The sequence below is a fragment of the Xiphophorus hellerii genome, chromosome 1 (genome assembly GCF_003331165.1).
Source record: "Xiphophorus hellerii strain 12219 chromosome 1, Xiphophorus_hellerii-4.1, whole genome shotgun sequence".
NCBI lineage: Eukaryota > Metazoa > Chordata > Actinopteri > Cyprinodontiformes > Poeciliidae > Xiphophorus > Xiphophorus hellerii.
The window spans coordinates 26,154,227-26,179,644 of record NC_045672.1 but is presented as its reverse complement, the minus strand read 5'-3'; the positions used below and the strand labels follow the sequence as shown (position 1 = coordinate 26,179,644).

Genomic DNA, 25,418 nt, shown 5'->3' with positions numbered 1-25,418 from the left:
TCCTAACTTGTTTAAGGAAGCCTAATAAGTCACATTTAACCTGTGCAGAAATAAAACTGACTAATTTCATTAACCAGATGGCGACTCTGGAGGAGCTGCGCGTGAGGGAGATGGAAACCTTCTTCAATCTCAGGGCGGCGAACGAGTCGAAGCTCCTCCCCACAGCGGACTGCATGGACCTGAAGGTGTGTTTCTGCCAGAAGGCGCCCATGGGAGCCATGCTGCAGTGCGAGCTCTGCCGGGACGCCTTCCACAGCGTGTGTGTCAGGGACCCGGCCGAGTCGCGCGAAACTCAGCCGTGGCTCTGTCCGCACTGCCACCGGTCCGAGAAGCCCCCGCTAAGCAAGGTCCTCTCCCTGCTGGCGTCCCTGCACGGCGTAGGCGTGCGTCTGCCGGAGGGCGATGCCCTGAACTATCTGGTAGAGAGAACTCTTAACTGGCAGCACCGAACGCAGCAGATTTTACAGACGTGTAACCTGCCGGAGTTAGAGGAGAGACCGGAAACACCTCCAACACTAACCCACTGGGTGTCGGGCTGCGACAACACCCACAACAACACTCAGGTCTGTCTTCGGTTAGTCGTTTTCTTTTCCCAGCCAGCAGCTAGCCGCGGATGCTAATTCTCAGTTTGATGTTTCTTCTTTCAGGCTCCATGTTTGACTCCAGAGTGGAACAGGACAAGCCACACTCAGACCGTCTTTTACACCGAGCAGAGATGCATCCCACTGCAGGGTCCGTGTTCGCTCAGTTCAGACTTCAAATCAGAAGCTTGTTCTACACACTTAAATTAAATGACTGCACTGCAAAAGCACTAAATTTTAAAAAGTATTTTTGTCTAGTTTCTAATGCAGATATGTTAGTACACCTTGAATAAGACAAAACTGACTTACAAGTAACTTTTCTGCAAGATAAATAAGCTTGTTTTAAGTTAATGATTCCTTAAAATTGATTTTTAAAAAGTAGCAGATTTTTTTCTCTTATAATAAAACATTTTTCCCATGTAATAAGTGAAATAATCTGTTACATGACCTGGTACTGTTTCATCAATATCAAGGAATTATTAATTTGAAACAAGCTGCTACATCTCTGTGGAAAGTTACCTCTTAGTTAGTTTTGTCTCATTTCAAGTGTATTAAAATATTTGCATTAGAAACTAGACCAAAAATAAAATGCAAGATTTTGTTTTTTGCAGTGCAATCATTTAATTCAAGTGTGTAGGACAAGGGACACACACTGCAAAAACACAAAATCTTACCAAGTCATTTTTGTGTAGTTTTGTAGTGCAGATATGTTAGTGCACCTTGAATAAGACTAAACTAATTTACAAATAATTTTTCAACAAGATATAGAAGCTTGTTTTAAGTCAATAATTATTGATCATTGATTAAAAAAATTTCAAAGCAGTAGATTTTTCTGATGTTTTGAGTGAAATAATCTGCCTGGGGAACTAGTACTTTTTCATCTATACTAACTCCTATATCTTGCTGAAAAGTTACATGTAAGTTAGTTTTGTCTTATTTTAGGTGTACTAAGATATTTGGACTAGAAACTGGTTCCACATTTTTTTTTACTTCTGATACCGATACTGATGTCTGAGGTTTAGTATCGGCTGATACCAATCCAAAACAGATTGTCAGCTTAATTGACATAAAACGTTTCTTTTTATAAACACAGTCATAAATGTACCGAAATGCAAATTTATTAAAAATTTTGCACCAGTACAGCACACTACACAATTGGTTAAACTTGTAAAAACAACTAAACTTTCATTAATTCAACTTGTGCAATTATGAGTAGAACAGACAATATAAGAAGAAGCTGAAACTGATAAAACAATAGGTTGACTATTTACATTTTGGTCAAACATGTAAATATAAAATGCAACAAACTTTCTTTCAATGGTTCAAAAAGTACAGTTAATTCTGACTATAATGTAAAATAAATAATAAAACATGGAAGCACAAAGCAAAGAATTAGACTGAATAGATCTGCGCTTATTGATCTGGCATTGTCACTAATACCTAATCTAGAATTTTATTACAATGTCAGGACTGATACAGATATCAACATTTGATCGGTGCATCTCTACTAGAAAACAGACCAAAAATACTTTTACTAGATTTTGTTTGTTTGCTCAAGAACTGCAGTTTGAAACTGCTGATTTAAAGGAGGAATCCTGTACATTTAGTTGAACTTCTCTCTGTTTTTTGGTTTCTCCAGGCCTGAACTGTGAGCTAGAGGAGCTGATGGTGGAGGGGCTCCTGCTGCAGGTGTCGCTGCCGCAGGTCCAAAGCCTGTACCACATCCTACTGGACCGAGCCAACAGCCAGCACTCCAACAGAGCCGCTTCGCCGGCCGAGGAGGAGCCGTCAGAACACAGCAAACACATGCAGTTCATCTCTCAGGGAACAAATATGGCACTGAACGAGGTAAAATAATCAACCTCAGCAAATAAACCAAATATAGCTACTGTCAGCACTGTTTGTTATTTTAATAAATAGATTATTAGTTTTGTTACCGAAACTGATGAATTCCTGACCTATCCCAGGGAAAGATTTATTACAAAATATGGCATTTATTATGTTAATTTTTCTTTCTTTCTGTCATTTTCTTTTTGCCTTCTGTTTCTATCATTCATCTATTATCTGGTATTTCCATAATATTTTAAAACTGCTTAGTGCTGACACAACTGACATAAAATCATAGCAAACCTAAGTAGTTTAGATTTTTAAATTATGAATTCTGTGTAATTTTCCACCATATTGTTTACACTACAAGTATTTAACTTTTCAGCAAGAAATAGCAGCTTGTTTAAAGTCAGTAATTTCTTAATATTGATGGAAAAGTACTAGGTCTACTGCCAGATTATTTCACTTGTGACATGGTAAAAATATCTTGTGTAAATTAAATCATCTCCCATTGGAGCTAGTACTTTTTATCAATTTATCAAACTCTCCAGGAAGATATAGGAGTTGATTTGAGTAAATGATCTCTTAATATTGGTGAAAAAGTCCTAGTTCCACTGGTAGATTATTTCACTTATTTCATGAGCGAGGGCCAGGCACTTCACTGTTACCTAGCAACCTCAGCTGGGCCCAACCCGTCACCTAGCAACCCAGTTCTAGTTCCACTGCCAGATAATTTCTTATCTCCAAGTTATAACTGAAATAATCTGCCAGTTGAACTAGTACTTTTTCAGCAATATTCAAGAATTATTGACTTAAAGCTAAACTAACTCACATGTAGCTTCGTTTTAAGTAAATAGTTTTTCAATATTGATTAAAAAAGTAGTTGGTTTTTTTTTTTTTTATTCAACAATACATTTTCTCATGTTATAAGTGGAATAATTTGCCAGTGGAACTAGTGCTTTTTTAAATCAATATTAAGAAATGATAGACTTAAAACAAGCTCCTTTAACTTGCTGAAAAGTTACTTGTAAGTTTGTTTTGTATAATTTCAGGTGTATTAAGATATTTGCACAAGATATTAGATCAAAAGTTTTTGGTAATGTTTTGAATTTTTGCTAAATTATTGGGGGAAAAAAGTACATTTTCAGATTACACATCAAAAATACAAAATCTTACCACGGATTTTTGTCTAGTTTCTAATGCAAATATTTTAGTACCCTAGAAATAAGACAAAACTCACTTTCAACTTACTTTTCAGCAAGATATAGCCGCTTATTTTCAGTAAATAATTCCATAATATTGATTTTTAAAAATGCCAGTTCTACTGGCAAATTATTGTACTTATAACAAGACTTTTTTCAAATTTTATGAGTGGAATAATCTGCCAGTGGTGATATTTTTTCATTAACATTAAGGAATTATTGACTTAAAACAAGCTTTTATGTCTTGCTGAAAAGTGAATTGTAAGTTAGTTTTTTCTTATTTCAAGTGTGCCAAGACATTTGCATTTTAAAGTACACTGAAAATACTTGGTAATATTTTGTGATTTTGCAGTGAATCTGCCTCTTTCCTCATTAACAGTTTCAGGTGTGTAACAGAGTTTTACTCTCGGTGAGTTTTATCGGGACTGATTCTGTTTTCAGGACGGGAGCGACGACACAACGGACGCCATGACGGCCTCAGAAAGGAAGGCGAAGAGGCGTCTGGAGAGGGACGGTTTACCGGACGCAGAGAGCAGGGGGAAAGATAAAAAACACTCCCACAAAAGACAGAAGGTGAATAAAAAGAAGCTGCAGCACCGGCCGGCTTCTACCTCGTCCTCACCGCGCTCCGACTTCTCCCAGTCCGACGACTCTGACGAAGAAATGGCCGTGTGTCCCGCTGAGAGCTGTCTGCTGCCCGAAGGAGACGAGGTGAGACTCTAAAGTGATCACTTACACTGACGGGAAGTAAAGCCAGTTAAAATCGTGTATATAGGTGCTTAAAATCCTGGAAAATTCTTGATTTTAAATTGGGCTTTCAAGGTTTGGAAAGAGCATGATTTCTGTATCTTGAAAGTTTTTGATATTCAGACTGCACAGTTTTGTGATAAAGTGCAATCTAACATTTGATTAAAAGCTTAAACTTGGATATCACGCTATTTACAGTTAAAACCAGATATATTCATGCACCTAATAAAAAAATAGTTGTATATTTTTATCACTGTCTGAAGTTAAATCTGTCTAAACTTTTGAGATACAATCATCAAAATTAATTTTATTTGCTAAATGCCAAAAAACTTAGAATATTTTTTGTAACTTTTTCTAATCTTCTTTATATGTCTTCGTTTAATTTGAGCACAAAGGTAATTTATTTTTATACAATCTGTTTGAATTGTTTCAATATAATGAATATTTATAATTCCTAATCGGGAATAATCAGTGAATTATTGATCTGGGTGACTGAAATAAAGGTTGGCTTATATTTTGTAAGTTAAAGAGCATTATTGAAATTTGAGGATTTATTTATTTTTTTACTTTTTTTGTATTTTGTCTTTAAGCATTTAATTTGAACAGGAAGATAATTTACTTCAACACATTTTGTTTGGATTGTTTCAATGTAATGAATAGTTATTATTCCTAACTCTATTTTAATTGACCTTGTCCCCACTGTTTAATGTAGAATACTATCACCAGACATTATTAACAACAGTAATGAATGATGTGATATATAACAATGCTGATATATAAGAAGCTGTCTTCTTTAGTTCATTTGTATTGTTTTTATTTCCAAACTTTGTTCCTGAAAAAGTTTGAAAACTTACTTTGAATAAGCTCGATAAGTTATTGAATTATATTGTGGGAAAAGTGTTCAAACCCTGATTATACAACCATTGAACCATCATTATTGTTTGTTTTAATGAAAGGCAGAAGCTGCACAATCTTTATTTGATCAGAATAAACAAAATATAAAACATATATGAAAGATTTTTATTCTTTTATTTATAAATCAACTTGTGTGTTTCCTTCCTTCATAAAGTCACATCAAGGCCCTGAAAATGTTCTCGGGACAAAACCACAAACTGATTGAGTTGCAAACAACAAAACCTGGGACGTTTAACCTCACAGATCAAACAGTTTTTCATGCTAAAACTGATTTTTTTCCCCCTGTGGTTTCTGGTCCTTGTGCCGCTGCAGGTGGACTGGGTCCAGTGTGACGGCAGATGCAACCAGTGGTTCCACCAAGTCTGCGTCGGCGTCACGGCGGAGACGGCCGAGAAGGAGGACTACGTTTGCGTCGCGTGTTCGCTGAACGATCGACAGACGAGAAAGTGAAGAAAATGAATTTTTAATTATTTTTTTTTTAAGTTTTTGGGAAGTCTGCAGGTCCTTGGTCCGTTCCTGAAGCGTCACTGATCCTGTCCCCGTCCCTCCCCGACACAGTCCCACCTGTCTGACCCTTTTGTAACAATGGTGCTATCTCCTCTTTGACTTGTCGTCCAGAACTATAATGTCTAGGGTTTTTTTGTATTTTTACATATATTATATATATATATTTCTTTCTTTCTTATAAATTGTTTGTGGTTGTCTAAATGGAAAAAAGAAACAAAGGACATTAAGCGTGCTGCATGGGTCTGCATTTCATCGGCACAACGGAGTCTTACACCACGATACCCCAAGTAAAAAGCGCTAAGGATTAAAATTTATCTTCTTTGGAGCCTCTTTGCATGTTTCACAGAGTTATGGGGAATGAAAAGAAGTTATTAACCCCGGTAAAAATAACTATGATTGCTCTTTGTTTTTCTTTAAACCTCGTTGTTTAGTCCATGCATCTTAATATAATTATTCCCGTTTTTGTTTTTGTAGAATAGGTTTTATTTATCTGAGCAATATTTGTTTTGTTTTTTTTTTTACTTTGATGGCTTGATCTCTGCCAAGTTGTGTTTTTAGCGATGATGTTGATGTGATGTAAAGAACGTTACGTGGACAGGTTACGGCTGCGGAGACGTACCAGAGCACGCCGAAAGAAAAACAAAAATAAACGAAACACGCAGCTGACATGCAGATCCGCAGGATGGTAACCGCGCATACGATAGAGAGGAAAGGTGAAGATGTTACAATTTATATTGTGGAATAAAGCCCTTTTGTTCTATGGAGATGTTTTCTCATTTCACTTGGTGCAAAAAAACATCATAAATATTCTCCATTTATGGATTAATTCACTACAGATTGCTGCAATTATTTTAAAAAAAGATTTGAGTGAACAAGTTTGAATTTATCACATTTATTCAGTTTTTTTCTCCTGATCCACACAGTAACAAACATTTAGCTAAACCAGTTGAGAGGAAGGTTACTTTTTTTTTAAAATAAAAAGTGAAAAGATATATTTCTTAAATCATTTGCCGTTTTTATCTCCTCGGTAATAAACATCTTAATAAAGTAGTCTGAATTTTGTAGAAAAGGAGTTTTGAATTATTGTTGATCCAAAATATAATCATAGTCTCAGTCAGTTGTTGTATTAAATGACAGATAAATATTTCACAAAACTTTTTGGGGGAGCTTATTATGATGGAGTATTGGGGCCGTATTAAGAAAAAAATAAAAACATAAAATTACAAGAATAAAATCATGAGATTATAACAATACAGTAGAAAAAGTCACTAAAAAAATAGTATGAGAATAAAGTCAAAATAATATGAGAATAAAGTCAAAATAATATGAGAATAAAGTCAATACTACAAATATAAAGTCAATATAATACAAGAATAAAGTTGTATTACAAGAATATAGTCATAATGTTATGATTTTATTCTCTTGTGACTTTATTGTATTATTTTTCCTTTATTTTCATAATATTTTGACTTTATTCTCATATAATTTTGACTTTATTCTTGTAATATTATAACATCATTCTCATAATTTTATTTTTAATCTATTGTTTTAGCGTGGCCCTAATACTGTGTCTTTGTTTATTGTCCTTGTTTTTCTTCTCCTTTTTTAGTTTTTATTTTTGTACTTTTTCCAACAATGATTGCTGGTTTTAGCATGTAGTGTAATAAATGAAAACAGGAACATTAATAAAACAAACATGATTTTGTCTTGTACCTAATTAAAAGTTTAAAAAGATTTTATTTGTCTGTAAAAAATATAGAATTAAACCTCTTGAATTTGCTTCATTATTGAATTGTGGATGGAGGGGCCAATTAAAATCATCCAGAGGCCCACTAATGGCCCCTGGGCCACACTTTGGAAATCCCTGATCTAAACTCTTGAATAAATACTTACACCCTACTAACAGGTGTTGCAACACCTGTTTATGTAGCAGTCAGCTGGAATAACTAAGGCTCCCTTACAGGCTCAAGCTGAAATTCTTGTATTGGTCAAATAGAAATGAAATCACAAAAATTAAAATAAGACGTTTTTGATTTAGTTTTATTTATTTGCTAAATTAACCATTCAAGACTGAATGTTTCGAGGACACAGGGAAATTCCCAGTACCGTAATTCCACATCACTTTGCGCTATCTGAAAAATTCCAACGGTCTCTGAAAGGGGAGACGTTGCGCTTTCCAGTCAACATTGAGTTATTACGGTAATTTCACTAACGCCATAGCAGGAAGTGAAATTAATCTGAACTGTGAGTTCATAACAGCTTCCATTTTAATTAAAGTAATAATAAATGTAAACAATACGAGCAAACGAATCTCAGCAGATACGGAATTGAACAAAGATATAAACTAATACAAGGAAATTATTTAAAAGAAAATATACTTGCATAAAAAAGTTACCAATATTTCCATAAACCATTTAGTTTTGTCTGTTGCATTTAGTTATAATTATTTTTGTGCTCATAAAGTATTAAACAGTTCACATGGTCAATTGGGTTAAGCTAATTTCAAAACCAGTTCTGTTCTTTCGGTTTTGCTCTTGGTATCTTCATTATATCTGGTTAATGACCGGAGTTATTGCAAGATCCTTGTTTGCTGACTTGATTAAATAAGGGCAGGAACACTTTGTTTTGAAAGCATGGCAACACTTCCTCTGCAGAGGAGCTAATAATATCCTGCAGTCATAAGAATATGAGCGGCCTCAGTGATAAACCCAACTCCCATATTTAGCCAGTGGAACAAGAAAGAAATACTTCAAGGCTAACTCATCTGATCCATTCAGTCAGAGAACAGAGGACAGAGAAGGCCAGTTGGAAAGGAAATTTCTACTCATGATGTGACACAAACAAGCATTACAGAGGAGAGGTCAGAGGTCAGTATCAAAAACCATGAAATGTAGTTTCTAAAAAGGAGAGCCAAGCAGTGCAAAGCAAGAGAAGCACAGGAATTTGGAAGGAAAACAATAAAAAAGTATCAGATCCTGTAGAGGTTTTCTAGCTCATCACACTGAGAAGTTTTCATTTATCAAGTTTTATATTTAATGAAATTATTTACAAAAGTATTGAGAATTGGTTATTTTTCCAATTATGTTATTTATATGCAGTAATTTTTTATTTTAGTCTTTGAAATACCAAAATTTGCGCATAACGTTATGTTTTTTTGTCTGTGTGATGACATGAAAAATTATGTTATGATGTATACTAGAGTAACTTCTTAGAGAACTACTTTTTACTTTTACTTGAGTAAAAATATGTGTTAGTAGTGCTACTCTTACCCGAGTAAGATTTTTGGGTACTCTACCCTCTGCTGAATTGATTGTACAAAGTGAGACTAGTGGATGGATCAATCCAAAAATATTGATAGATTTCAGTTTCAGACTGTCTCTTGTAAATTTATTTCATTTTTGGGTTCTGAACTCTCACAAAAAAAAATTGATTTGATTTGCATTTTATTTAAGACAAAAGGCTAACAAATTTGTGCTGCTTTTCTGTTGTTACTGTTTATTATGTTAAAACGTTGTTTAAGTATTTTGTAGCCATCTATAAACTTTGTCCAAAATTCTGTCCCAAATTTTTACAGAATAATTCAAAAGAAAAACCAAACAAAAAAACCCTAAAGGTTAGAAATTTGATAATATATTTTACACAATATAATGTGTAAAATACACATTATATTACAAAATACAGCGTTTGCTGTCAAACACTTCACGGTAGAAATGAGACGCTGACCTCCATATGGGTCAGAATAACGACGCTGAAACACATTATTTTTCTGCTGCTTTTAAATTCCTGAGTGAAATGCCTGTTTGTTAGGTCTCCACGCTTTTATTCGGACAGTTTCAAGTCAGGAATATTCATTTCTATCGTAACTTGGATCGCTCTGATTGGCTGCTTCTGCTCCAATAGCAGCCACAGTCGGAGCTCTCCGCAAAATCAGTCTGATTTAACGCACTCACATAGCGGAGCACGGTGAGTCTCTTCAAAAAGCTGATACATCTGGAAAAAAATAATAATTTCAAAGCTAATTATCTAAAGTGTGTCTTTGTTAGATTAGTAGTTATCGTGTGAGCTTGTGTTCGTTTCCTAGTCCTTATTTGTTTATGACTTATACCCTCAGTTGTAGAGAAGCAGTGCTGTGGGTAATATAGCTTAGCTGTGGCTAACAAGATAGCTAGTGAGTAACTGACGAGTTCTCGACGCAAACTATGTTTTCGCTTCAAGTAAGCGTATTTAATTATACCCAAGTGGTCTTCAAGCTTTTAGTGGTTTATCCGCATACCGATGTTAAACACAATAATGACTTGGAGCTTAAACTTTTGGGAAAAGCTAATAGTTTCAGAGGAGTGACTAATGCTAACTGGCTAGCTAGTTAGCACCCCATTTTGGCTAAAAAGTACAGAGAGCCCAAACTGCGAGCCAGACACCAGGAAACATAAAACTGTGGCCTTTGTGCTTTGAGGTTTGGTTAAAATTAGTTACCACCTTGAATGCTGCTAACAACATTTTCAAATATATTTACAAGGCTACCAATAAACGCCGTTAGTTAGCATTTACCTGAGTGTGCTAACTAAATGCTAGTACATAAGTTGTCAAACTTTTTCCTGGTCAGCTACTTCTAGTTTCTGTTTACCCCGTCTCAGACTTTGCGATAAATCACGGTTTGGTGTGCTTGTTTTTGTTTGCAACAGCTGTGGATTTTTAAACGGTGTTAAAGTCTCAGTGTTGGGGTTTTTGAAACTAATAGCCACACCCTTCCCTTCCTTTCGAAACCAACTACGGTACAAGATGCGAGTTCATTTTTATTGTTAACTTTACAGCTGCTCTAACTTTTGGCGTTTTCAACTGAGCTCCTAAATGAGGAGGTTTATAGAAATTGTTTTAAATTCAGATAGAAGTGTATTTGATCGTTTGAGTCGAGTTGAAATCCCCCTCCCTCCTCTGTCGCTGACACATGATACTGTCTGTAAGCTGAAGATGTTGTCCCCTGGCTTGCCACTGTGGGAGGAAAATTAATACCTTTTGTTATTAATGGTTCAGATCAGCCTTTTTTCATACTGAACGTACCAGACAGCTTTAGTAATTTGAGAACTTTTGTAATATAAAGTTACAACATAATTTTAACTTTGTCTAAATTAAGATAAAATGTGCAACAAATCATGTTAAGATATAAACTAGTCATCTGTTTGTTCAAATTATAAAGCTTAACGCAATTCCATTGTTTTTTTAATCATTGAGTAACTATTACACTTAAAGTTTCCTGTACATTTTGCAATGACATGCTAACAGAAAAATATATATTTGTATCTTTACATTTGATACTGGTAAGCATGAGCTTGAAATAGCTGTTTATGAAGATTAATCTTTTTAAAAACATCTTTCACAAATGCACTCTTCGGGCTTCTGTAGTTCAGAGTGATGCCAGTCCACCCAGTGACCTGTCATTTTGATTTACAGGCATGTTTTACAGCTTGTATTAGTTGTACTTTGAATTCAGGTCAACTCCCTGAAGGGATGATTTGGGGGGGGAGGGCAAGTTTTTGAAAGTATTTCTGTCATTTATAATTTCTTTTTAAAAATGGATTAAAAAATGTATTGATTAAAATCAGATTTGGTAGGAAAAAATATCAAAAATGTTATTTTTAAGCCATATCACCCAGCTCTGCTTATTTTAGATATTTATTTACGGTCACGCCTACCACTGTTTTTGCTCCAATCCCTTGATTTATCACACTACCAGCTGAGCTATCTCCTTAAAAAGCAGCTTTTTTTATTCGCTGTTGCTTAATGGTCTAACAAAACCCTGTTTGATTTACATAAAGATGACAAGAATTTTTAATATCAGCCTATGTATCAACCTACATGCCAAACATGAATGGATTAGAGATGTGAGGACAAGTTTAATTATTCAGTGTTAAATTCAGGTTCCTTCTCAAACTGGAAATGTTTTATCTTAATTTTAGCATTTAACTGTAAATGTTCTCAGCCTCAGAATAAAATAATCCCAACATTTTAGTAATGCTCACTCAGGTTTACCCCGTTTGTAATTCGATTATTATTTGTTTGTGTATTTTTTTGTGCTGACTACTTTCTTATTGTTTACGTTTAGGAGCCATTTGGACAGATTTGTTCGGCTTCGCTCTCTGGTTCCTCTCTACATCTCGTTGGCATCAGTGAACCTGAGGATCCATAGGGCCTTCTTCCCCAGATGTAGAGGGACTTTCTATCATTACAACTGTGTACAAGGTAAATGAAGCAGCTTTGAATGAATTTCCTGGTGGTTGTGAAAGCGTTTTATCAGTTTTACATTATCTCATCAAAATTTGGAATTAAATTATTCATTTACTATTGGCAAGAACATAGAGACTCCTTATTATGAAAACTAAGAGCGGGCGTGGTAAAAAAAAAATCGCCAGGCTCTGATACGCCTACCTCGTCGTGTCTCATTTATAGTCAGGGGAACATTTCTGGTACTTATCTGATGTAAAAACTTAGAAGCAAATTTGTGACTTTTACTTTAAGAGCACAAGGCTCATCAGCCATGCGCTTTTGTTACCTTTCTGTGCACCCTATCCTCGGTTTTTGTGAGCGTCCGTCACGCGTACACTCTCTGATCTCTGTTTTCTGTCTGTGTGGCGTACTTGAGTAGATGAGAGTCGTCACAATGGCTCTTTGTGAAGACTGCTGTGTGCCTGTCTCTCACTGTGGTGCTTCAGACGTCGTAGTTAGAATTGCTAATGCTGGCCGATTGCGACAGAGTGGGTTTTGTATTGTTTGTCGCAGCATTTGACAAAGATCCTACTGACCTAGCATAATTATTACATTCAGAAGTTTTAAAACAGGATTTTACTGTAAATCTCTCCCCCACTTTGACATTTGATGTTAGAAATATACATTTGTTTGTTTTAAATTCAGAATTATGTCCCAAGATGTTTTATTTGACTTCATGTGTTCAGCTTATGTAGGTGGACCATATCATGTGTCATTCTCTTTTTTTATCACTTGATATGTGTCAGCATCTTGTTGGAGCTTAACCAGGAAATATGTCTACAATTGTATTGTATTGTATGGTTTATTCATATCTACAGATATGGAAACAATGAAGAGCCCACTGCATTGAACCCCATTGAAATCCTCCTGGTTTTTCCACCAAGTATTGATTCCCGAACTCTTCCTGAGTTAAAACATTAGTATTGTTGTTTCTAAATGAATATCAACCTGTTTTCTTTGCAAGTCTGAAAGCACCGCATCTATTTTGTTTGACCATTTCTCATTTTCTGCAAATAAATACTAAATTTTTGCTTGGAATTTCAGAGACATGTTGTCAGTAGTTCATAGAAAAAAAGAACAAAGTTCATTTTACTCAAACATATAGCTATAAAGAGTAAAATCAGAGAAACTGATCATTTTAAATTACATCTTAATTTTTTTCAGTATTATTGCTTAGTCACAGCTGTATGGTTAAATCTCAACAAGCACTAAACTATTACAAAGATTTACATTTTTAATTTGCATAAAACACTTGTGTCTTTATTGTAAAATGCCGGTGGCAGCTTCTTTTTGTGCCAAATCTTTTTTCTAGGCCATTCAGTGTTTCTAATGTGTGTCAGGCTGATGATGGGTTACTCACTGCGACCTTTTTCTTCTGTATTGCAATGAGATGAAGCTATTTGTGAAACTGGAACACTTAACAAGGGCTTGAACTTCGGTGTGAGATTGCAGGTGCTGCAAAAAATTTATAATACTTAAATATTTCGCGCTGATTTACAGCGGTGTCACTTATTTATTTTCATCCAGTAAAAACCGCCTCTGAAAAGGCTGTTATCATGAGCATCAAGTTACGTTTAATCATCTAAACTTTACGTTTCACAGCAACCAGACACATTGTTTGATACTCACACCCAACCATTACTTTAACAAAGCTTGCGTCTGCTTGCAAGTGAAGGTAAAATGGCAAACTTAATTAGATCTGAGCTGCTGGTATAAGAAACTGAAGGAGGAAGTGAAAGAAAATGAGTCAGAATATAGTTCTAAAATGAAAACTGTATGCAGAAAAATCAACATTGTCATCAGTTTACATAATTTTAAATCTCGTGGTGTGAAGATTATACTCTTTAGTCCTGTTTCAGAAAGCTGCTTGATCCATAAGACATCAGTTAGGTCTGGTAAGACATTCTGCTCATCTCAGAAGGTGTTTGTCTGCAATAAACAATAATGTTGTCTTGAGACTATTGTCAAGTATTTCCAAGACTTTAAATGCTAATAAACTTTTAACACTGGAACTGGAAGACATTTTAAATAGACAAACAACAAATAAAATAAATTATGAAGTTGCTGTAAACAAAATTCCTAGAACCAGACTGAAGACTTTTGTCACCTAGTTTTGTAGAAAGAGAGAAACAATAAGTTATTCAAATGGAAATTGACTTCATTTTAATTACTCATGTGATTAATTGATTTATTGCTTATTGTAACCGGTCTATTGAAGATTTATTTATGTACATACCTCAGCAGCGTTTTAGATCTATGTAACCACTTACAATTAAACAAGAAGTTACCTATGAGCAGATAATTAAGAAACTGACTTATATTAAATTAAAATGTGATCAAATTAGTTTGGTTGCAGTGCATTGTAAGCATGGTGGGCTGCCAGACTTTTTTTGCTCCCCGCCAGGCTAAACCTTGTTTATTTATGTTAGAGGTTTGCAGTGAGAAAATGTAGATGTGAGTACATATATATTTGTGAACAAAGAACAACATGTGCTGTTTATGTTTACATCTCATACTTTGCATCTGGATTTGCAGTTTGGTAAAGTTTATGTAAATGAACCACACCAATCAGCCAATCACAGAGAGTTTTTCCCCCCCCATCCAATCAGAGTATTTCTTTCAAATTCTGTATTTGCTTGGCTAACTTACCACAACCAGAAGATCAAAATGCTGCATGAAAAGTCAAACATCACTAAACAAAACAGTAGGATTTAGAGAAACAAAAGAAAACTTTATACAATAAATACTCAAATTTTGCATCTTAAGAATATTTACTCAAGTATTCTTAATCATCATTGTCCATCTTAATACATTTTATTTTAAAATTTCAACATTACTCATTTAGGATTTAACTGAAATGCAAAAAATATTCATTTGAGTTGCTTTTTTTGGTGTGTTTACCTTTTCTAAAACTCAGATGTTGGCGTTTAAGTATTCTCAATAACGTCTTACAATAACATAAAATTACCATGTCATATTTCTTATCAACTTTAAATATTTGTAATACAAAAACACATTTTAAGTTTTCACATTTATTTTCAGTTCTGACTTTTTGATTTTGCAAAAATAAGCAAGAATAATTCAACAAGACAATATCAAGGAAATATCATGATTTTATGATTAGTTCACTGTCCTCAAAGTGCATCAGACACTTTGTTTTTCCAAACTATTTAAAATACTTGTATATATTTTGAGTCATAGCTGATCTGTGATCAATTCTTCGATATTCTCAAACTATTTTTGTCATATTTCAGTACAGTCTTTTCCCCCTGTCTATGTCTGTGGAAAGGTGGAGAATGTCTCCATCTCTAAATTTCTCTGACTGATTTCTGTCTCTGTCTTTTCAGACTCTTGTGCTGTCCAGTGAAGTCGCCCACCATGCGCGAGTACAAGCTAGTCGTGCTTGGATCAGGAGGTGTGGGGAAATCTGCGCTAGTAAGTATTCCTTGGAAGATCATTACAAATGCACTGCAAAAACACAAAATCTTTCAAGTATTTTTGGTTTAGTTTATAGTGCAAATATCTTAATACACTTAAAATAAAGCAAAATTAATTTACAAGTAACTTTTCAGCAAGATTCTGGAGCTTGTTTAAGTAAATAATTCCTTATTATTGATGGAAAAGTGCTAGATTTTCACTAGAAAATGTCTTGTTATAAGTGGAACTATTTATTTTTTTAGCAATAGTAAGGAATTATTAACTTAAAACAAGATCCCATATCTTTCTGAAAAGTTAGTTGTAAGTGAGTTTGGTTTTATTTCTAGTGTCGTAAGATATTAGCACTAGAAACTAAAACAAAAATACTTCATAGGATTGTGTTTTTGCAGTGTATCCAGCTGTGATTTGATTTAATTGGCTTTTTCATTTAAAGTCATAAAAATAGACAAGGTTGAGACAAAACCGATGTGAAATTTTAATAAAGGTTACTGTATTTTGTTAAACTATTATTTAGCACAATTTGGCTACCGCTTTTAATTTAGTCTTTTTCTTGGTTGATTCCAGACAGTCCAATTTGTGCAAGGCATTTTTGTGGAGAAGTATGACCCTACTATAGAAGACTCTTACAGAAAGGTAAGGGTTATATAAAAAAAAAACTTCTTGATGCCTCCTGAACATTATTAAATTCGTCTGATTACCTCTAAATTCTTCTTTTCTGACATAACAGCAAGTTGAGGTGGATGGGCAGCAATGCATGCTGGAAATCCTGGACACTGCTGGAACAGTGAGTCTCGTCTGCCGCTGCGTTTGGCTTAAAGAGGCCCTACAGGTTGCTGATGCTGTTTCTCCTTTGCTGTTGCTCTGCAGGAACAGTTCACAGCGATGAGAGACCTGTACATGAAGAACGGGCAAGGCTTTGCTTTGGTGTACTCCATTACAGCACAGTCAACATTTAACGACCTACAAGACCTGCGGGAACAAATCCTGCGAGTAAAGGACACCGAGGATGTAAGTGCAACACGTTTTTAAAACGGACAGCCAAACAATCGGAAATCTGAACTCTTTCTGAGAAGAAATAAAGGCGAAATTCACATTTTGTACTTTTTTATACTTCCATTTGGGTTTCCACTGCTTCTAGAAATACACCAAACGCTTAAAAAAACACTCAGCCCTTTTTTTTTTACAATAAGTTAAAGTTTTTTAGTGGCTGGAAAATTAGCTGTTTAAAAAACCTCCCAATTGTTAAAAGTTATGCTGTTACCTAGCAACCCTAGCTAAGTCAAACCCTTGTTACCTAGCAACCCAAGGAGCTCCCGGACATTTGGTCAGCTGGTTTTACTACTGTATGTGCTGTACAATGGCTGCTGGAAAAGACAAATGTTTTATTGTTGACCTAACCTCCAGAAACCACTTGCTGCATTCTTGTTGGTTGTGCAGGAGGCTCTACTAATGCTTTTTAAAGCTGTACAGTTGTGTAATTGTGCATCATTTCACGTGCGAGTAGAGGGTGGGAGAAATGGATTTAGAATTTTATTTTGATTTTATCCTATTCTTTTCTGAATTGGCTTCTTTTTTCTGATTTATATCACTAAATAGCTGCACATTTAATCATATTATCAAATTTACAGAACAAACAGTGGAGAAAATGATAAATAACATTTCCAAAAATGTCAGTTTAGGGGTTTTTTTCCAATAACATTAATGCAATTTTTTAAGACAATACATCAAAATTCTTAGGAAAAATTTCATAATAAATGATAAACGTTAAATGCTAACCTTTAAGCGTGAACTTAAACGTTGAGTTGGGGGGAGTGGCCAGCAGCAGCTAATTTGGATGTAAAGTGACAGGAGGCCCTAAAACAGCTCAAAATAAGCAGAATTGAGCAGATTAAATCTGATTATGTAAGAATGGTAAAAAAAAAATAAATTTATGAACATGTTTTGTGTCACCCAGAAACGTATCCTAACCTGTTCAAGGAAGCATAAGGGGTCTCCTTTAAGACTCCTGTAAAAGTAGGAGCTATGTCATCGTAGAAATGACTCTGCTTACATCTTTTTGCACATCAGTGTGAACCCAGCAGGCTTTAAGTTCATCCCCCACCTTAGACTGACGGCTGAGGGGGGCAGCAGCAACAGCTTTGGGAGGAAATGTCAGAAGTGCTACTAGATGCTATCTGCCTCTTTCAGTCTTTGTTTCTTCACCTTTTGATTCAGGAAGGATGTACACTGAGCTGAATCTAAGCTGTTTTTAGTCAGAACAGGATGATAAGCATCTGATCTTCTCAATTCAGTGTCATTAATATAATCCACAACTTTAAATTGTTACTTTTTTATTAAACTGTTGACTTGTTCATCAATTAATCTGTAGAAATGGCTGATTTTTAAGGTATAAAGTACCACTTCCTGTGTGACAAAAATGAATATTTGTTTTAATTTTAGCCACAGTTTAACAGGTTGTGGATGTCAAATATTGCAAAGCCAAACAGGAATCAGAAATGTTTGTTCAGTCATGAGTGCAACTTTCTAAAAAAAACAAAAATCAGTTTTTTACTAAACTATTTGTTTAAAATGTAATTATAAACCTTCTAATTTTCTCTTATAGCATTTGTACCTATAATAACAATGAATCTTTTACACGTCTGACCTGGTTTAAATTAAAGGAAAACACTAAAGAGCTTTTAGGTCATACAAGATTATAATGTGTTGATAATGATGGGCACATTCTATGTATTGCAGATCTGTTTTTTTTTCTCATATCCTTTAATTTTCTGTTCTTCAGCTTTAAAAACTACTTTTATTCTTGTAGGAATGAAACAGTCGCTGTCATTAACTTATTAGTAATCACTGTCCTTGCAGAGTCTTGCCATTTTAAAGTCAGTTTAAAATTAAAAGTGTATTATTTTATAATTATGTTGACATTTTATCTCTTATTTTTATTGGAGGATGCAAACCTCATGTTGATTTATTTCCATATATGGTGGAAATGAGTCAAATAAGTACCAATAATCCAATCTCACCTTTGAGCTGGAGGTATGTTTATAAAGCTTTCCCTTTTGTTACATATTTTTCTTTTCTTTAACAAATATGACCCATAGAAATTAAAGGAGAACCGACAGCTGCCAGCAGTCGTGACATAATGCGAAGCGCTTCTTAGGAAAGCAAATGTTGACAGTGATAACCTGCATGAGTCACCCGTAGGTGTGTTGATCTCCGTCTGTGCAGGCCGAGGAGCCTGTCTCACTGGTTGTTGTTATTATACGTAGAAATTGAGCTCGTTTATTAAAACGCATCAAACTGTGGATGTACGGTTGACCGATTAGCGAACTTCACTCCCGGTAAACGAAGACGTGATGGTTGTTATTTATTAGCCAATCAGAACCAGGCCCAAAAGATTCGGTTTGCTTCCTAATTTTGGTAAGCGTTGAAATAATTATGCAATCCCAATCAAGAGGCAATAGTTTTTCTTTAACAACACTGGAACCACATTTAAACTGGGAGTAAGAATGAATATGAGTTCTAAGGGAAAAACTGAAGCGGTCAACTCACAAAGATTCATCTATTTGTGTATTTTTTTGTTGCACATAACTCCAAATTATTTACAGAAAATCCGTCTGTTGTTTTTTTATTTTTATAAAGGGTATCCAAGATTTTCTAAAGAAAATACACTGGAAATCCAAAATACCTTGGTTCAATTAGGTGTGGGAATTTATTGTATCGTTTATCATTTATCTTAAAAATTTGGATTTATTATAATAAAATCCAATTAAATTATGTTTAATCCTCCTAGACCGAACATGTCGGTGACGACACAGCCGAATTTGCAGTACCGTAATTCTGCGACACTTTGTGCTATCTGAAAAATCCCAACGGTTTCTGAAAGGGGAGACGTAGCGCTTTCCAGACAATGTCGGGTTATTATGGTAATTTCACTCCCGCTGTAGCAGGAAGCAGGTTTTCCTTTGGTATAATCTAATGAGACACTCTTTCAATAGACGGTAAATTGCAAAAATAACTTGCTAGATATTTTTGTTATTGAGAAATGGGCCAATATATTTAATTACAGGACATTTAAAGAACTTCGAACAATAAAAATTTCCAGGCGGAGATTTGAAACTCATGCCATAAAGAGTTTTAAAAAAAACAAAATTGTCCTTGAAGTCGAGATTGTTTATTTTTTTCACTGTATCAAGAAATATCAATAATAATATCAATATCAGAATAAGTACAGAATCGTGTGGACACTTAGCAGTCACCACCTTCTCCACTTTCAGGGTTAATATTATGACTGTTCTGTTTTTTTTTTACATGAAAAAAGATAGGAAACTGAGAGTGCTGAATAAAACAGGATTCACCAATCATATAATTAATGTATAAAATCTAGCACTTGAAATTAGCCATAATTCAATTTTACTGGGATTAATTTAATTTATTTGTAAGGGTATTTACATTTATTTCATTATATTATGATAACAATCTCTTCAGGTAAAATTAACACATTTCACCAGTATTAGAAACTTTCTTCACTGCTGTTGGAAGCATCTTGAATATGATTATTGGGCAGATTTATTTTCATGAGCCGACCAGAAACCTTTTCTGTTGCTACATGACTTTAGTCTTTATGTATTTATTCTGATCGATCAGGTTCCGATGATCCTGGTGGGGAATAAATGTGACCTGGAGGACGAGCGCGTGGTCGGGAAGGAGCAGGGCCAGAGCCTGGCCCGCCAGTGGAACAACTGTGCCTTTTTAGAGACTTCAGCTAAATCAAAGATCAATGTTAACGAGGTAAGTCCGAAATCAACGTAGAAGATGCATTTTGTATAGAAATGTTAATTTAAAAATGCTTTTCAGTTTTCAGTGAACTAATGTTTGCGCTAAATGCAGGATTCGTCCAAGTGCTTAAAGTCCTTAAATGCCTAAATTTCAAGGTTTGGAAGTGCTTGATTTCTTGAGAGAGTTTAATATTCAGACTGATAAAATGCACGTCTAGTGTTTTATTAAAGCCTAAATTTGGATATGATGTTATTTACAGTTGACACCAGATATTTTCATAAACCTAATAAAAAAAATTCGGACTGTCTGAAGTTAATTCAGGCTAAGCTTTTCTTGTTTTAGGTTGGTTAGAATTAGCAAAAGTATTTGTTTTTGCTAAATGCCAGGAAACTTAACCAGAACATTTTTTAAAGATTTGTTTTTTATGTGATTTTTCTTTGTATATTGTGTCTAAGTGTTTATAATTTATTTTAACATCATTTGTTTGGATTATTTCAATGTAAGCCATATTTATTATTCCTAAATATATATTTTAATTTACTTTTTCAATACAGTTGAATGTAGAATACTATCACAGGACAAAGTTAATAACTATAAATTAATAAAATTATATCTGAACTGCATTTCATTGCAGTTTGCATGTGGAGCTGAAGTGTTTCCATATTTTCTTGTTGAATCAAATGTTAAATTAAAGGATTCTGCTTTGCACAAAAACTGACTTCTGTTCTAGTTTTTCCGTTTGGATTGATTCAATGTAATGAATATTTATTATTCCTAATAGTTCAAATACTTTTTGATCTTTGTAATTGAAATTCATATTGACTTATATGTTATACGTCAAACAACGTTATTGAAATTAGGGGATTTGTTTGGTAAATTTGTGTTTTGTTCTAAAAACAGTGAGGTGTGACAAACATTTCTAAAACTGGACATTTTCACTGTTTTAACACTAAATCTTAGTAAGTATTTAGAGTTCTAGTTTCTAGTGCAAATATCTTGGCACATTTGAAATAAAACAAAACTAACTTATCAGCAAGATATAGTCATTTGTTTTAAGTAAATAATTCCTTAATGTTGATTTTAAAAAGTGCTTGTTTCACTGGCAGATTATTTAACTCATAACAAGATATTTTTCCGATGTTGTAAGTTAATTTATCTGCCAATGGAACAAATACTTTATCAATATTTAGGAATTATTTACTTTTTAAAAAGCCTCTATATCTTGCTAAATTGTTCCTTATAAGTTTGTTTTATTTCAAGTGAACTAAAATATTTGCACTAGAAACTAAACCAAAATTACTTGGTAAGGTTTTGCAGATTTAAGTGTTTTTGCAGTGTTATATTTTATTTCACCTTGTCCCCTCTGAGGAATGTAAAATACTCTCACAAAACATTAAAACAGTAACAAATTATATCATGTTATTGTATTGAAACTCTTTATTTTTTAGATAATTTGTATCGTTTTTAACTCCAAAGTGCTGGAAAATTTAAAAACTTACCGTTAAAATGTGTGAAAAGTTCTTTAATTTTACTGTAGGAAATGTATATAACAACATTTGACAGTGATTTATTCCAGGTTGCCCAAAATTCTGTTTGTATGTAAAAATCTAAGCGAATTCCCGTTTCTGTGTTGCAGATTTTCTATGATCTGGTGCGACAGATCAACAGGAAAACGCCGATGGAAAAGAAGAAGACAAAAAAGAAGTCGGGTTGCACGCTGCTCTAAAAACGCTCTCCCACGGTTGCTCCAGGCCAGGTGAGTGGGAGCTTGGACTGAATTTATTCCAGACGTTCACATGGCTGCCGGGCTTTCTGAGCTCTGGGTTGTTACCGAACATTTAAAACACGCCGCAAACTGACGGAGTATGAGTGAAGCTTTTTTCCTGTGAGCAGAAATATTTTTATACTTTGAAAAACAGAATGTTTTAGGAACCAGAAAACTTCTGTAAAATGCATAAAAATTAGCTGCGATTCTCCGATCCTTTAGAGCTTGATCTCGTTTTAAAGGCAACATTTTGATTATTTAACCTGCACTGTAAAGCATATTGCAACTGTAGCTGCTAATTTTTTTTACATTTTTTTATGTTGGATTAGACTAACTTTTATTTTTCTCATGTGAATTATTTAACAAATGAGGCATTAGATCAGTGTTTCTCAACTTTTTGGGCCAGTGCCCCCCTGTCCATTATCCAGGACAAAGCAGACTTTACTGACGTAAACCTTTTAAAACAACGGAAAAAATCCCGGTATTCTGATGATTAAAATTCAAAATTGCTGTGGTACAACTACCGTTTCATACCGGATCACTTTCAACACTGATGTTAACTATATAAAACAAACGCTCTCTATGGTATCACCCATGGAGGGATTTCTTTATTTAAATTGGTTCATTTTTCTGAGGGATAAACGAGTGTATTGTGATTTTAGTCATTACATGTTTATAAGAGCGATATTCCGTTGTCCTTCCATGGAAGCGTTCAGAAGATCAATAAAACACTTTTTGATATAAGTTGCTTTGACATGACAGCACTGCCAAAACATAGGTACAAAAACCCTCCATAAAACATAAAATATTTGAAAGTCAGACACCAGACAAGTGAATCACATCCGCTGGTGTAATGCTGAACTGATGCTGTGAAGCTACCAGTAGCAGGAGAAGCTAACAAACGCTGAAGAGAAGGAGAGCTGCCATCGATACAGTTGCAGCCAGGCATGTTTTAAAGTTACACAATACAGTTTTAGCAAGTTGCTCATTTTGGGCGTGCTGTGGTGGCGTAGCGGTTAGCGCGACCCACGTTTGGAGGCCTTGAGTCCTCGACGTGGCCGTCGCGGGTTCGATTCCCGGACCCTGCAATATTTGCCGCCTGTCTTCCCCCCTCTTCTTCCCCCTTTCCTGTCAGCCTACATTCATATAAGGGACACTAGAGCCCACAAAAGACCCCTTGGAGGGGTTAAAAAAAAACGTTGCTCAAAGTCTAAACTGGTATTGTTGTGCATACAAGGTGTAAAGTTTACCTTCGAGCAAACGCCCCCAAAGGAATCCCAGCGCCCCCCACCGTCCTCTGAACGCCCCCTGGGGGGCGGTATTGCCCCCGTTGGGAAACGCTACCTTAGATGCAAGCCTTTACTACTGCAAGTTCAAACTCGATAATAAAATGTATTTGGTTTTTTTGTACAGGTTTTCCTGACTACATTAAATACGTCTCTATATGTATAAACTTAAAAAGGTTTTAATTCCTGAATCCTTCAACATTGTCATACAGAAAACTAAAAGTCACCTCAAGCGTAAAATTAAAGAATTCTATGTTAATGCATTTTATGTAGTTTATTAAATAAATTATTTGTTTTTTGGCATCTCAAAATTTTTCTAATATTGCATTAAAAAGTGTTTAAATCAAAAATCTACAAAATTCTCCAATTGTTAATCCAATTAATTGTCAGGATAATCAATAACTAAAATAATCATTAGTTGCAATTAATGTTGACATTCTGAATCAAACTCATAATTCAGACCACGGCGTTAAAATCATTTGAATAATTTTTTAAAACCATTTTTTATCCGATGTAACTAACAAATTAATCAAATATAGATGTCACATTTGGTGTTGGTTTAACAAATATAAATTCTCATTTTCCATAAACAAAACCCAGTTTCATTTGATCATAAATTAATTATTTAATTGGAGCAAATTTCTTAAACATGAAATGTTATTTCTGAATCCGTTATAGCAAAGTAACTATAACTTTACCTGAATAAAGATGTGATTAACAAGGTCTGGTGCGTTAGCTATAAAATACACCAAACAACTAGCGCTTCTTTTTGTTATGAATAAATCTTTATGGAGCTTTTTGGGAGCCAAAATTAATATAAAAGTGTGTGGGGGGGCCACAAAGGGTATTTTTAAATAAACTCTTTTTCTACTCCATAATAAACTAAAGTCGAATTTTAAATCAAAGGTTTTGTACAATTGAGTTGTAGGACAGGCACAAATGTCTGTTTTTTTGTTTTTGGAAGGTTGTTTTCTTTTTCTTAATTGATGTGAATGTGGCAACAAATCAATTAATTCCATGATAAATTAAAACAAACTCAAAAATTTCCATTTGCATGATTTGTTGTTTTTATCTTCCCACACTTTGAACACCCATGATCTAAATAAAAAAACAAATTAATTGTACATTTTGAGAAGAATTGATTATCTGATCTTAAGAAATTATTATTGAACATTTATTGAGTATTTAAAAACTGTTCTTTTAACCCTCCGCTGAGCTAATCGGACTAACGGCATGAATGAGAGTTTTCAACGTGAATATTTCATATTTAATTTTATTTTATCATGACGTTGTGTTTCTGTTTTTACCTGCAGAATGATGAACTGTTTCCCGGTGGATGGTGCCAGCATTCCAAGTCCTCTCCAGAGCATTTTTGAAAAAGGCTGGCTGAGAAAACCACACCATTTGCAAAACAGCAGAAGGCACATACTTTAAAGAAAAAATGTTTTGCTTTTTACTGGCAGAGAAAATCAACCTCTTCTTGTATTGTCAAGCCTGACGACAAAATATATTTTTCTTCTTTTTGGTTTTTTTTCTCCGAGGTGTCTTTTCTTCTGGAAATAACAAAGTAAAAGAGGAAACTGGATTTGAATCCTTTTAAGGGAACTAATGAGAATTTTATTATGAGTAACAACAGTCTTTGGCATATTGTGACAATATATTTGTAAAGGAATCCATGTAAAAATGTTGATCTTCTTGTACAATTCTGCACTAACTTTGTCAATGAAGATGCATCATTGTCCATAAGTTACTCGCTCCTACTTACAAGGATGTGTATTAATAACATCTCTCCTAAGTGACTTTGTTTTATATTGAAAGCTGCAAGCCTTCCTTATTTCCCATAATATATTCTACTTCCATTTTTGCATAATAAAGTTAAGGAAATTAGTATTTTATAGACAGATGGGGGTAAGGGTGCACTCTGATTTGTGTCGAGGTTGAAAACGTATTGTACTAAACCACCTCTAATACTGCTTCTTCTTACCCTGTCAGATGATTTTCCAGCTTTTATGAATGATTAAATTTTAGTACATTTTCATTACTCTTGTTTTTGTTGTTGTCCTTCCTGTTTAAGGAGAAGTTTGCCAGACTGAAAGTGTAAGAGGAGCGTTTCCTG

The 25,418-nt window shown here is 34.5% G+C and overlaps 2 protein-coding genes across 3 annotated transcripts in view; both read left to right on the top strand.

Moving 5' to 3' along the window:
• The window catches only part of kdm5bb (lysine demethylase 5Bb), a 33,296-nt gene extending 26,753 nt beyond the window's left edge, over positions 1 to 6,543 (top strand). For both annotated transcript variants that reach the window (XM_032552201.1, XM_032552138.1), the window contains 5 exons: positions 78 to 563; positions 648 to 732; positions 2,221 to 2,429; positions 4,052 to 4,321; positions 5,585 to 6,543. In XM_032552201.1, coding sequence (XP_032408092.1) covers positions 78 to 563; positions 648 to 732; positions 2,221 to 2,429; positions 4,052 to 4,321; positions 5,585 to 5,722 — 1,188 coding nt within the window. In that variant the 3' untranslated portion in view covers positions 5,723 to 6,543. The remainder of the gene's footprint in view (positions 1 to 77; positions 564 to 647; positions 733 to 2,220; positions 2,430 to 4,051; positions 4,322 to 5,584) is intronic.
• A 3,082-nt stretch (positions 6,544 to 9,625) lies between these two features.
• On the top strand, positions 9,626 to 25,340 carry LOC116712138 (ras-related protein Rap-1A-like). The gene is made up of 9 exons (XM_032552053.1): positions 9,626 to 9,742; positions 11,880 to 12,016; positions 15,388 to 15,475; positions 16,043 to 16,111; positions 16,206 to 16,262; positions 16,346 to 16,486; positions 20,120 to 20,263; positions 21,888 to 22,007; positions 24,616 to 25,340. Exons 3-8 carry the CDS (start codon positions 15,419 to 15,421, stop codon positions 21,975 to 21,977), a joined length of 558 nt encoding a protein of 185 aa, XP_032407944.1. The 5' UTR covers positions 9,626 to 9,742; positions 11,880 to 12,016; positions 15,388 to 15,418; the 3' UTR covers positions 21,978 to 22,007; positions 24,616 to 25,340.
• The last annotated feature ends 78 nt before the right edge of the window (positions 25,341 to 25,418 follow it).